Genomic DNA, 14,521 nt, shown 5'->3' with positions numbered 1-14,521 from the left:
CATCCTTAGGTGCCTTCCAAAAGTCATCTCATGAACATAAACCCAGATGTTGTGGAAAGGAGTTAGTTATGAATAAACAAGACACTCATTTCACTTTTCTGGCTCTGTCATGAGTGGAGGACAAGAGACCAAACACAACAAAAGATGTTCCCATTGCTCTTATCACACATGATATTCCAAGGGTTTTCGGAGTTGTGTCCAGAAACTGGACAATGACCAAATATATCTGAGAAATATATTCTGGTCATGTGAGTGATCAAATATATATTATAAGTCACGATATTGAAGAATGACAAACAGGAAACAACTGAATTGCAATAGAGGAATGGTTACATGATTGTAGTACCTTCAAGGAATTGTGTGGCCATTTAGAGCTTGTGGTATGTGCCGTATGAAGACACTGTACGTATGCTGCTGCAGTGCAGGATATATTTGCGATTAAAATCAACATTATACTGTTAAAACATAACATGGAGATGAATGTGTATAGTATTTATACTTAAAAATAAAGCCCTATGCTTGCTTGTGATGTAGACAGTATTCCTGGAAGATGTCACAAGAAACTGGTAAAACTGGTAGCCACTGGGAAAGGGAACTGGGAAGCTGGGGGAGGAAGGAAATAGAAGTTTCATAATTAAACCTTAGGTACCTTTTAAATTTGGAGCATGTGCATGCATTAAGAAAAAAGTAAATGCATTTGAAAAATAAATAGTGAGCTTTTATTATCCTCAGCAGCAGAGGGAAATCAGGCCTGAGCTCTACACAAGTAGCTCCACCCTGGAGGTGGAACCTACGGCAGAACCGGGAGGAGCTCCTCAGAGACTCCCTTCATCTGGCCGCCCTGCCCGAGGCATTTCTAAGGAGTTGGGACCCACAGGGATCAGCAGGGAGGAGCACAAGGGGAAAAGCTCTCCAGCCTGAAGTCAGGCGTGTCCAGAGCTAGCACCTGGCAACTCGCATCCTCCCTGGAAGGCAGGTGAGAACCCGCGCCTGGGACCCCACACCCCCGCCCTCCGGGCGTCTCTCCAGTTCGTCTCCGACCCCGCCTTCCTCCACGGTCCTCTCATCTTTGGCCACAGTGTCTGGTTTGTGAGAAGAGAATGTTGAACAAGCCAGGCTCTCGTCATTCTGAGTCCGAACTCTCATTTGACTTGGAAGACTTATGCTTTCGTTTTTTCTTCTTTTTCTTTTCCTTCTTCTTCTTCTTATGCTTTTCTTTCTTCTTCTTTTTCTTGTGTTTCTCTTTATCTTCTGAAGAACTGGAGCTGCTCCCATCGTCATCTGACGTTGAATCCTCCAGTAACTGTTTTAACTGTTGTATCCTAAACACATAAGATTGATCAAAGAACCATATTCAACTTAACTTGAAAAAATTTTTTTAGATAAAAAAGAAGAACAGTAATGAGGGTGAAAAAATCACAAAATTAATCACCTCATTAAAGACAGTATTTATTTTTATATCTTTCCCCCATTCTTGTCTACATCCATGCCTGTTTTATATGACTGTAACCAGTGTACAAGCCATTTTGTATTCTTTCCATTGTCCTAAGTATTCTGGCATGTTTCCATAGTCCTTACTTTCATAATTTCTAACAGATGCATACTTTCCTAAATCATTCTCCCACTGCTCAAGTCCATGCTAGGTAATCTACCTCCTCAACAATTATAATTCAGCACAAGGAATTATATTCAATATTCTGTAATAACCTGTAAGGGAAGAGAATCTGAAGAATATATGTGTGTGTATATATTTATATGTTGATATATTTCTGAATTGCTGTGCTGTACTAACATGATATCGCAAACCAACTATACTTCACTAAAAAAAAATTCAAACGATTATGATGCAATACCACCAATTTGAAAACAAAACTATATTAACAACAACAACAAAGTTCCTCTTGTTTTTTCACCCTGTCTAGGAATTTTAAAAAAAGCTCAGATCTTTAAAGACACTAGAGAAGATAAATGGTAGTTGCCAATACCAACTTTCAGTGACACGAGCAAGTCAAGGCTGGGTCAAACACAATGCTTTAAGTTAACCCAAGGAGAACAGGCTGGCCTGATCATTCCCTACACATTGGCTTTTTTCAGTGACTTCCCCAGTCTTCCAAATATTTCACAGTTTACTAAACCACTTCTCTAATACTGGGATTTTTAAATTTATAAAGTTTCTAGCTTTAATTTCGAAGTTTAAGAGGATATTGTTATCATCAGGACAATCTCACCTTATATCCTTTTCATGTCTTTTATTCTCACGAATGATGTCATACATGGGATCTTCATGTGCCTTGAAGGTTAGAGAAGGTTAAGGTTAGGTTTGGCTTCATAGACTGTTAAAATTAAATCCCTCTTTCATGGAAACAGTTTTTTCCTCCTGTTTGGTGGTAATTTTATATTCACCATGTTCTGATCCTTCTTAAGGGTTGCCATCATTTAAAACTCCTAGAGGCTATAAAAAAGATTTCCCAGTTATACAAATACAGGATATAATTTACATAGCCTTCATAAGGAGATAAAGCATGGCAAAATCATTATTAAGTACTACTCAAGGTTAGAAATGTTGAGATTAATTCTATTTGTTCTATATGGAAAGATGATCAAGTGATACTATTAAGCAAACAAGTGAGTTGGAAATGATACATGACTCATTTATAGGTTCACAAAAACATACTGTATATGACCAAAGAGAAATCTAGAAGTATACTCATCAAACTACTTACTACAAATTCCCTCTGAGGAGAGAGGCAAGATTGGACTTGAAAAATCAATTGTGAAAAACCTTTCTGTAATGTTTCCATTCTGTTAAAATAAGATGCATTTATTCTTATATTTGTATAATTTAAAACTACTTAAATTACTTAAAATATGAATACACATAAAATTTCATGGCATGTGAACTATCTTTAAAAATATTATAAAATTTTTTACATATCAAAGAAATGCTATGCTATGCTAAGTCACTTCAGTCGTGTCCGACTCTGTGCGACCCCATAGACGGCAGCCCACCAGGGGGGGAGCACTCCAGGCAAGAACACTGGAGTGGGTTGCCATTTCCTTCTCCAATGCATGAAAGTGAAAAGTGAAAGTGAAGTTGCTCAGTCGTGTCCGACTCTTAGCAACCCCATGGATTGCAGCCTAACAGCCTCCTCCATCCATGGGATTTTCCAAGCAAGAGTACTGGAGTGGGGTGCCATTGCCTTCTCCGTATCAAAGAAAACATAAAGTTAAAAATATCTGATATCTTACCACCTAGGGATATCCACTGTTAATATTTTAGTGTGCTTCTTCTAGTCATTATTCATATTTCCAAAAAATAGAATCATGTTATGTATATCAATACAACTCTATTCTTTTTCCCTTATGTTTTCATGAATATTGTCCTATGACATTACATATTCTTTTAAAACGTAATTCTTTTTTTAAAAAATAATGTTCATTTATTTGGCTGCGTTGGATCTTAGTTGGGCACTTGGAGTCGTCGTTGCAGCGTGTGGGCTTCTCTCTGCTTATGCACAGGCGCCAGAGTGCGTGGTCTCTGTAGCTGTGGTATGGGCTTGAGTGCTGTGCAGTGGGTGGGATCTTGGTTTCCCGACCAGGGATTGAACCCATATCCCCTGCGTTGTAAGGCGGATTCTTAATCACTGTAGTTAACACCAGATACTGTGGTTTAATCACTGGATTACCAGGGAAGTTCTTCAAACATAATTCTTAAAAGCTGTATGATTTATATGTTGCAGTGAATTATGTTGCATATTAGACACCACAGTTGTTTCCTATTTTTCTTCGATTTCTATTTTTTAATCATATAAATAATTCTGAAAGTTATTCTTATTTGTGTATACTGATGTTCTGTTTTATCCTTAGATCAATTGAGATTTTGAAATTTTAAAAATATGAATATATTTAAGTTTTTGAGATTTATCATCAAATTATCTGTTAAAGGTACTGTAAAAGCTGACATTCTGGGTAGGAGTGATTTATTCACAATATTTTCTGTAAATTAGTAAAATGAAAACCCAATATTTTAAATATCTTAAAATCCTTGTAGAATATTTATATACCCCAGTTTGACATGCTGATAATCCCAAGTATATCCAGCAACAGCATAGTTAAATTGACCAAAATAGTTACTGAATGGTGAATTAACACCTGGGAGGTGACTTTGTTAAGAAAAGTGACAAGGGACTTCCGTGGTGGCCCAGTGGTTAAGACTCTTGAGTTTTCAATGCGGGGGAGACGGGTTTGATCCCTTGTTGGGAAACTCAGATTCTACACATCACATGGCTCAGCCAAAAAAAAAAAAAGTGAAATGACAGACTGACTTTATTGTCATCCAAAGAGAGTATATCATTTATACATACTTCCAGTTTATGATACAAAAATATGTAGTCTTTAGACAAAGGCTGAGAAACTAGAATCCTATTTTATTTATGAAATATGATTATTTACATAAGTACAAAAAGACTCACTGAATTGATAAAAATTCCTCTTTGGAAAAGGCAGTGTTCCCAAGGCATAGCAAATATCATTTAAAAAAAATTTTTTTTTATTTTATTTTAGAGGGGCAAAAAGAGGGTCATCAGTTCAAGCCCCTGCACCCAACTCGGAACCTGGGGAGCTGTCTGGTCATTGCCCCGTTTTGTTTTATTAATTAAAAAACAATTTTTGTTCACCTTTATTGAAGGATGATGGCTTACAATATTCTATTAGTTTCAGGTACATGACAATGATTCAAAATTTTTATAATTATACTCCTTTTCAACTTATAAAATACTGATTTTATTCTCTATGTTGTTGCTATTGTTGTTCAGTCGCTCAGTCATGTCTGACTCTTTGTGACACCATGGACTGTAGCCGGACAGGGTCCTCTGTCCATGGCGTTTCCCAGGCAAGAATACTGGAGTGGGTTGCCATTTCCTCCTCCAGGGGCAAATATCATTTTAACAAGCATTTTTTTATTGTTAATAACTAATCTGTCACACAAATTTAATTTAATAGAGATGCGGTTAACACCAGATACTTTGGCTTAAAGGCTTTGGGAACATATTTTGTGTGAAACTCCAGTTCACTGGTGACTGCCTCATTCACTGACATTCATCATATCCAGTAAATATAAATTGACACTCTGGGGTTTTACTTACTACTCTGAACTGTTCTAACTTTTGGTTGCCTTTGATAAAGAAAGGGCATTCTTTGTCGCCCGTTCGGTGACCATACCGTTTACAGCGCCAACCTAAAATAAAGACAAAGGGATATATTTCTTTAAGATAATATATCTTTACTTAATTAAGATAAAGCATCAGATCATATTAAAGATAAAAAGCAAATATAATTAATGAAAAGAGAGAAACTAACTACTTCCTCAAGTATCCTTTAATTGCAGAGTTTTAGAAGTGAACCAAGTACTTACTAAATAATTCCATGCAAAAAACAAAGTGTGATTTTTTTTTCAACTGGGCTATAGGTTGAACTGTGTCATCCCCTTTGCTTTCCCACTGTAAAGTCCTAACCACTAGTACCTCAGAATGACCTTACTGGGAGACAGGATTTTTACAGAGGCCTGGAATATATCCTTTCCACACCAGCCCTCAGAAGAACACCTTGACCTTGGATCATGAACCTCCAGAACTGTGAGACAAGAAACTTCTTATTTAAGTCATGCAGTCTGTGGGACTTTGTTACAGCAGAACTAGCAAACTAAACAGGCATTCAGCAACTCCAACTAAGGAGGTCAGGAAGCAGGAACAGGAATTATAGGTAGGATTAGCCAATTTTGCTCCATGCTGGTAGCTAATGAAAATATGTAGCGACAGGGAAATATTTCCTTCTTCACATTTCAATCTGAGAGTTGGTAGTAGGAAACCACTGGGAAACGAATGAAGTTTAGGGATTCTCTGACCTGCCCCTTCTGCATCTCCCCACTATTTTGAGTTAGTTCCACCTGGGGAAGAAGAAATGCATTCAATACAAATGCAGTCCCCTTCAAACAAATGTCTGTCTTTATGACAAAAGGAGAAATTTTATATGCCATAAATTGATATGCGGTATCAAGAAGGACCCATATGATCTGTGATCAAAACCTCTACTAAAGGAGAGGTGATACTTGTTACTCAAAGTGTGGTCAGTGGACCAGCAAGACTGGCATCACCTGGGAGCTTATCGGAAATAGAGAGTATCAGGCCCACCCCAAGTTTGAGAAGCTCTGCTTTAGATAACACTAGGATCATGGAAATCACTGCCAATAGGGTTATGTGTACATGTATTTTTCCATCTGGGATGGATAAAAGTTTTGTGAAGTCTTAAGCTAACATAAATTAAGGAGAAGAAGGGCTTTTTTGGGGTCACGGAGAATCTTGACTTGGTAAATTTTACAGAAAGACAGGACCACTATTGGGACTCCAAAGGCCTTTCGAAGGTGCAAGGAAGGGGTCCTAAAGCTTAAGCTTATTAACTTCATGTAAAACTGGTTCTGGTCCAGACTAAACACTTTTAATTTGCATGTCAATGAAAAGAACAATAAAATGGAAAGTGAAGCACAACTAACTACCCCATTAAGGAGAGGAGTGATTTTTAAACTTAATTTTTAAAAAAGGAAATATAATCAGTTTAATACATGATTCAACTCTAAAAATAATAAACACAATGGATTTATTTAGTTAAATTTATGATATAACTATTACTGGGGAAATGAGATAGGTAGGGCATGTGTATGAGATGGGATGGAGGAAGAAAAAAGGAGCTGAGTTCTGGTCTCCTACAGTTAGAAATGAGCAGATAATAAGGAAATCGGAAAAATCAAGGGTCAGGAATGTAATCCTGTTATCAAGATACATGGGGATAAACTTAAAAATAACCTTTTTAAAAGAGGTTGAGGTGAGAGGAATGCAGGAAAGGGAGAAGAACTGCTATTTTAATTGTGTGCATGAAGGATCTTTGTACAAACAAATACCTTCAAAGGCAGCAGTACCCCTTCTTCAAATGCCATCTTATGCTGATGCAGTGGATAGTGTGCACACAGCTCCACCTGGTCCAGACCCACCCTGTGTGGCCCACAGCTCCTCTCAGGTCACCTGGGGAAACCTTAACACCACTAATGAGGACACGCTGAGGTGAGACCCCAGGAGACCCCAGGGGACCCAAGGTCACCCAAGGTGACCCCCAAGGCATCCTTCGTCCCCCATGGCATTGCTACATGGAATATCCTTTCTGTTACAGGAACATTACTGAAGCATAGACTCTGCAAGCAGCTACAGTCCTGTGGAAGACCACCGCCCTTGCAGCCAGAAGCCCTGGACCCAAGGCGCTGCTCTGCCGCTTACCCCAGACACTGACTAACACACCAAGGGGGCTTCCTCATCTGTTGCCTAGAGATCATGCCCTGACTTCAACAGCATGGTGTGAGAATGAATTAAAAGGAGTGAACTCGTTTGTAAACAGTGGTCTATAACTTGCGTGAATTGAGGGTGTTACTTGAAACCTTTCCATGCTCACACTGCATGACTTTGACTTCTTTCCCAAGTGGCATCCAAAGTCCTTTGGTTGGTGCGTGGGCCAGAAACTCCCTGGCATGTTCATTGCCTGGGACATCTGGTATACAGTCTTCTGGCTTAGTCTCATCTTCCTGAAAAAGGAAAGAGTGTGTAAGCTCTATGGCAAGAAAAGCACCAGAGCCCTCTCCCACCTGCTTGAGAACACAGCACTGCCTGGCTTGCTCATGGGCTGGAGATCCCTATGTCATCATGTTATCCTCTGAAGAGCTGGAAAGACAAATTGTAACTGAGAAAGAAAATATAAGTAACTATTCTGGAAGAGCTAGCCTACTACAAAAACAAAGTAGCTGTTCTTAGAGAAAAGTCACTAGTGTTTACACAGGGATGATCTGTGAGCTCCAAGTTCTAATTCTAGAGCATAAAAATTAGATTCTAAGATCACAAAAAATTTTCTGCTAACTTAGAAGCTTTGTGGAATGAGGCAGAAGATAGAATTAAACAAGGTTTCCTGAAACAATAAAAACAATGTGTCAGGGTAAAATAGATTATTAGACCTTGAAGGCCACTGTCACATTCTATAATCTCATACATACTGTATTTGTGAGATGCATTTTCACCACCAAATAACTGCACTGTATAATTAAGGTGCTGGTTTTTTACATTATGATTTTTTCACGTTTCCAGGAATATTACATTTATAATGGAAGAATGTTTCCTAAAAAAATTTTTTTTAAAGTTAAAAGCTACCAAACAGGAAAGGTTACTTTGGTCTTAAGTCCTCTAAGTCTCACTCCCAGAGAAACATGCTGACACTGTGGCCGGGGTGCTGGAGGAGGGACTCTGCACCAGGCGGGGCGGGACTGGACGGATTCACATGTCCTTAGACTCCACTGTTCTCTGAACTGATGACATTCAAGAAAGCAGCAATGGAGCGTCAGAGAAGGAACATGGGGCAGCAGAGCTTTGAGAAGATGCAGTCGCAAGGGAGACAGACAGAAGGGGAGCGAGCGCTGAGGACACCCAGGGGGCCTGCAGTGGTGTCTTAGGGACATGTTCTTAATGTCTCTAAGAACAGACATAAAAAATCTGTTTTAGGCAGATTAAACTTCTGCAAAGCACGGACTATGACAAAGCCCAAAGTGCACGAACTGACTGCCATCTGCAGAGAAGAGACAGGACTACCATAAAGGAGCTTCAAACCTTAAGCAGCTGTTTTTCATAACAAGTGACTGAGTCTGAGTTCTGGTCAAATCTGTCTCAGAGAAAAACCCAAAATACAAACTTTACACTGACCTTGATAAACCCAGGAGGAGGTTTTTCATAACTAGAAGGAAAAAAAACAAAAAACAAAAAACTGGTCATCAACCATTGTTCATAGGAACATAACACATTTCAATCACCAAAAAGCAACTACAGGCCAAAATAAAAAAGGTTATTTTTAGTAAAAACTAAAACTACAGTATAACTTTTAAAAACAGTTAATAAAATAGGCCCAGCAGTCAGAGATGTTATGTTAATATGAATAAACTGATGCTGTATCACATCCTGCTGGGATGCAGCACTTAAATTGACCAAATAATAACTAACTTGGTGTCTAAGGACAATGATTTTATATTTAGAGGAAGGGAAATCAAGAGACTGCAAGGAAAATGTGAGGGAAGAAGAGACTTGAGCTAATTATGGTTCCAATCTGTCATTGCACTTGTGGGTGATTTACCTACCATAACTTCCAACTTCCGTAACACTGTGAGGCTCATGGGGGTGGCAGTGTGAGTGCTCTAAGAAGGATGGGGACTGCACAACGGGGAGGGAGCTAAGCCAGAGGGAAGGGTCTGCCAGAGTGGAAGCAGGTGGGGGTGATCCATCCCAGAGGCTCCCCCTTGCCCCAGCTCTGGATTCAAGATCCTCTCCACTGGCCTGTGGTTCGCAGAGCACACTGCCACTTGCTCCGCAGCTCTCTGACTGCCCTTTATGCCCCTACTGACCCCTCTGGACTCAAGGATGTAGGGCAATCGGTGGCCCTCAACTACTGCTAGAGAAGCAGATGACTGTGTGCAAAAGTACTTTCCCTTCCACCAATATAGCTCTCAGACCCTCAGGTTCTGAGGACGCAAATCATGCCTATGCTCCCAACTCATTTCCACTTTTCATTATTTTGCTGGAACTTGGGGAAAAGGCTTCTGGTGCCAAATCTACAAAAGCAGCACCCACCGCTCCTGTCCTTTAAAAAAAAACCAACAAACTAATTTTAAAACTTGAAATGGAATTAACATATAACACTGTATTACTTTCAGGTGTAATTATGTTCAGTTTCAAGCACTGACACATTTTAGACTATGCAATGCAGAGCGTGGGTGTCTGGCTTTTAAAGGTGACTGCCTAACGGATATAACCCCCTTCTTAAAAAAGAATGTAGTTGGAAAAAGAGGTAGGATAACTGAACAGCTCAGGTCTTTTCAATGCCTCTCTAGTGGAATTTTACTGAGAGAGGGCATCGAGGTGCTATGACTGGTTTAAAATGCTATCTTGACTCCAACAACTTGGAAATTGGGGAGCCCCAAAGTTGCTGCACACAGAAGGTGAATTTAGAGATGATTAATTTTCTGAATTTTATACACTGAAAATGTCATCAGGAAAACAATAAATTCTAAAATGGCTAATCACCTAATAGTCAAATAGATACGGATTATCCTAAAACTAGACCAAAATAGTTTAAGTTAAAGCAAGAAAGCAGTAGTGTAGAGGACAGAGTGTTTGGTATGGTTCTATTTGTGTGTATGGGAAAAGGGATATTATACATATACATAAGATATCACCTGAGGGAGGGAGCTTTTTTTTTCACTTACATTTATTTACATGCAAATACACTGCCTCAAACAATGTTTTTTTTTAATTACAAAAGAAAAATGAAATTAACATTATCTTCCTCACACCTATGTTGCTATAAGTCCAGGCTAATAAATTTCTGAGAGAGAAACCAAAGGACTTAGGGGCAAAAAAAGGCCACTAATAGGCTGTTAGCTCATTTCTATTATAGAGTTACATAGGAAGCATTTTTGTTTTAAACATTTCAATGTCACTTGTTTGTTTCAGGAATCATATCCTCACTCCTACTCTAACCAACTTGCTATTTCCTCCTACCAAAGAAAAGAACAGGAGGATGAAACTAAACTTTTAGGTGATACTGAAAGTTCAGTTTAGAAACTTACTCCCTGCAGAAGTAACCACTCAACAATCACCACACCCACAATGCTCAGTACCAGACGGAAGAACTGAGCCTCTCAGGGTACTCCTAAAGAAATCTAGAAAGCCATAAAGGTTGAAACTGCTCTTAAAAAACTTCCATGTAACTCTGGACAGAGGTCCTCCATAGCTTGGGACCCCCAAAATGGAGTGGCCAGTTCAAATCTAAACCTAAGTCAGCCTGCCCTAATGGGAAATGCTTCGCGTCAAGGAAACCTAGTATATACCAATCACAATCCTTCAGCCCAGGGTACCTAGCTTAGTTTAGCTTACCCTAGATAAGAGGATGTGCAAGCTTTGTAAAGAAATCCCTGACTCCCTAGCCAATCATGCCCTATTTTCAAGTCGCCTCTTGAAACGCCCTGTAAAACTTGCTCCTGTCCAAAATAACTGGGAAGAGTGTTCCACTGCGGATGAAACACTGCACTTCCTCAATCTATGGATTGTTTTTCCCTTGAACAAAGGACATCAAACAGCAAAGTGTGGCAGTTTTGTCTTTTGAGCAGCAGCAGGACTGTCCTGATAAAAGAGATGTTTTAGTTTTTGAAGTAGAAAACCCTAAAGACATAGCATTAATGTTACTAATGAATGGCTGCTGACGGACTGTATCACCTGCCCAATTTATACACATTTCTATTATTCCTCCATTATGGGATTCCCTGGTGGCTCAGATGGTAAAGAATCCGCCTGTAATGCAGGAGACCTGGGTTTGAACCCTGGGTTGAGAAAATCCCCTGGAGAAGGGAAAAGGTACCCACTCCAGTGTTCTGGCCTGGAGAAGTCCATGAACAGTCCATGGGGTCGCAAACAGTTGGACACGACAGCGAATTTCACTCTCTCTCCATTATTCTTATTAAAAGAGGCCATACCTGCGACATGCCACAGCTTTCCACTGGAAAATATTTCAGCAATTTGCTTTGGAGATACCATATCTAAAAAGCTTTGAACCATACCTAAAAGGCTAATTCTGTTTATACCCAGTTGTTCAAATGAAGTGACATTCAGCTTAAGAGCCACAGGAGGCCAGGCTCCAAGAAAGCATGCATTTTGTGTCAAAGCTCCCAGAGGTTAGTAATGAAGGATTAACCCTTTGGGGGCCTTTTCTTACATCATTGTCTCAGCAATCATGAGAAGGTAGGCAGTGAGAAGTGCCTGTAACAAATAAGTCAAATAACTTATTGAACATCAAACTTAGAATCTAAGTTTGACCTCTAAAGCTGATTATAGAAGGAAAAAACAGAAGGGAATCGAAAGGGTCATTAATCCAACTTTCCACCTTATATTTAAATCTCCTTTACAACCCACCCTTCTGTCAGTGGTCATCTGGACTCTCCTCCAACCCTTGGGAGCTTGGGAAGCACACTGCCTTCCAAGTCAGGCCACGCTGACTCAGGTCCTAATTCTTTTTGAGCTGGAACTGGCCTCCTAGTAGCTTTCATCCTTATCCCTGGTGAAAAATCCTAAGGACCAGAGAGAACAAGTCTAGGCTCTCTTCTACCTGACAGCTCCTCCCGAGTAGTTAGGAGCCAGGCCCTCACCCCACTTTACTTCTCTTCGTCACCGCACGAACATTACGGGACTGGGCTTTCTCTTTCCTTATTAATAGCAAAAGATGAAAAGGACGGGGATTTTAACCAGTTCACAGTGCGCCCCCTGACCTGAGAGCGGGAAGGACCAGGGCGCTCAGTCGCACTTCCAGGTTTAGTCCCCGAATACTGACCGAGCACCGCTGCCGCCTCACGAGGACTAAAACCGCCGCTTCCTGCGGAGGAAGCGCCCGCCGCCACCGCTCGCGTCCCGGACGAGGCTCGGGGGAGGAGCCTTCCTCCCTCCCGCCAGCCGCTGGGAGTCTAGGGTCCCGCCGCCCGGGATCAAAACCGGCTCTCGGCTCGCCGGGGTCTGAGGGGCTCACCGGCCCACCCCCAGGTGTCCAAGGATCCCGTCTAAAGCGCCGACCCCGAGCGGACCCTGCCGCGCGACCCGGGCCCCGATCCATTCCTAGCATTAGTCGGAGACGGAGACGGGCGTGACGGACTCACAAGGACTCTAGGTGCTTGAGCTGCTGCAGCTGCTGCGCGTCCTGCCGCCGCCGCTTCAGCTCCCGGCGCCGCTGCAGCTCCTGCTCCGGGGGCTCCCGGGGCCGCCGCGCGCCCCCGGCGCCCGCATCGTCGCGCCTGGCCCGGGACGACATCGCAGCCCCGCGCGGCGCGGCTGAGGCTGCCCGGCCGCGCGGCGAAGACGGTACTTCCTCTGCGCCGCGCTCTCCTGGCCCAGCAGCGCCCCCTCCCGCTGCGGCTCCGCGTCCCGCCGGGCCCGGCCGGGTGCCCTCTCCGCGGCCGGCTGCACCCTGCACCGCGGAATGGCCGGCGCGGTCTTGAGTCGTTGATCGGAGCCCTGTCTTCAGGTTGGCTGGTGCCGGAGGCCAGAGCTCGCCCCCTGGCGGCGGCGTGTGGAGTTGGGCCAGTTCTGGAGTGGCTGGGCCCCTCATGGAGTCGGGCAACTTCTTCGCCATCTCCAACCCGGGAGGCCAGGAAACCTGTGCAAGTCCATTTTGTATCTCCCCGTGGCTAGGCACACAGGAGCTGCTCGTTACCCATTAGTAGGATGCACTCAGTTTTTGAAGAAAGCGAGGCTTCCATGGAAATTTTTCAGTTTTCCAAAACTTGTGAGCCATGCGATGTATCAGTTCAGTTCAGTTGCTCAGTCGTGTCCGGCTCTGTGCGACCCCATGGACTGCAGCACACGCCAGGCTTCTCTGTCCTTCACCAACTCCCAGAGCTTGCTCAAATTCATGTCCATCCAGTCAGTGATGCCATCCACTCATCTCATTCTCTGTCGTCCCCTTCTCCTCTTGCCCTCAATATTTCCCAGCATCAGGGTCTTTTCCAATGAGTCAGTTCTTCGCATCAGATAGCCAAAGTATTGGAGTTTCAGCTTCAGCATCAGTCCTTCCAATGAATATTCAGGACTGATTTCCATTAGGATAGACCGGTTGGATCTCTTTGCAGTCTAAGGGACTCTCAAGAGTCTTCTCCAACACCACAGTTCAAAAGTATCAATTATTCTGCACTCAGCCTTCTTCATGGTCCAACTCTCACATCCATACATGACTATGGGAAAAACCATAGCTTTGACTAGATGGACCTTTGTTGGCAAAGTAATGTCTCTGCTTTTCAATATGCTGTCTAGATTGGTCATAGCTTTTCTTCCAAGGGGCAAGAATCTTTTAATTTCATGGCTGCAATCACCATCTGCAATGATTCTGGAGCCCAAAAAAATAGTCAGCCACTGTTTCCGCTGCTTATCCATCTATTTACCATGAAGCGATGGGAACGGATGCCATGATCTTAGTTTTCTGAATGTTGAGTTTTAAGCCAACTTTTTCACTCTCCTTTCATCAAGAGGCTCTTTAGTTCTTCTTCGCTTTCTGCCATAAGGGTGGTGTCATCTGCACATCTGAGGTTATTGATATTTCTCCTGGCAATCTTGATTCCAGCTTGTGCAGTCTGGCATTTCTCATGATGTACTCTACATATAAGTTAAATAATCAGGGTGACTCTATACAGCCTTGATGTACTCCTTTCCCAATTTGGAACCAGTCTGTTGTTCCATGTCCAGTTCTAACTGTTGCTTCTTGAGTGCCATACAGATTTTTCAGGATGCAGGTAAGGTGGTCTGGTAGTCCCATCTCTCTAAGAATTTTCCACAGTTTGTTGTGATCCACACAGTCAAAGGCTTTGGTGTAGTCAATTAAGCAGAAGTAGATATTTTTCTGGAACTCTCTT

General features: G+C 42.0%; 1 protein-coding gene across 2 annotated transcripts; it reads right to left on the bottom strand.

Moving 5' to 3' along the window:
* Positions 1–696: 696 nt before the first annotated feature.
* Positions 697–13,102, bottom strand: RP9 (RP9 pre-mRNA splicing factor). Of its 2 annotated transcripts, XM_070787857.1 has the most exons (6): positions 12,776–13,059; positions 8,787–8,817; positions 7,495–7,624; positions 5,145–5,236; positions 2,229–2,290; positions 697–1,322 (listed from the first exon to the last, which is right to left on the bottom strand). In XM_070787857.1, the coding sequence occupies exons 1-6, from the start codon at positions 12,925–12,927 to the stop codon at positions 1,124–1,126; spliced, it is 666 nt and encodes a 221-aa protein (XP_070643958.1). In that variant the 5' UTR covers positions 12,928–13,059; the 3' UTR covers positions 697–1,123. The 2 variants fall into 2 exon arrangements, with proteins under 2 accessions (XP_070643958.1, XP_070643959.1); XM_070787858.1 differs by lacking the exons at positions 5,145–5,236; positions 8,787–8,817 and having other exon boundaries at positions 12,776–13,102.
* Between the last annotated feature and the right edge of the window lie 1,419 nt (positions 13,103–14,521).

The sequence above is a fragment of the Bos indicus genome, chromosome 4, assembly GCF_029378745.1.
Source record: "Bos indicus isolate NIAB-ARS_2022 breed Sahiwal x Tharparkar chromosome 4, NIAB-ARS_B.indTharparkar_mat_pri_1.0, whole genome shotgun sequence".
Classification (NCBI taxonomy): domain Eukaryota; kingdom Metazoa; phylum Chordata; class Mammalia; order Artiodactyla; family Bovidae; genus Bos; species Bos indicus.
This window is presented reverse-complemented; position numbering and strand designations above follow the sequence as displayed.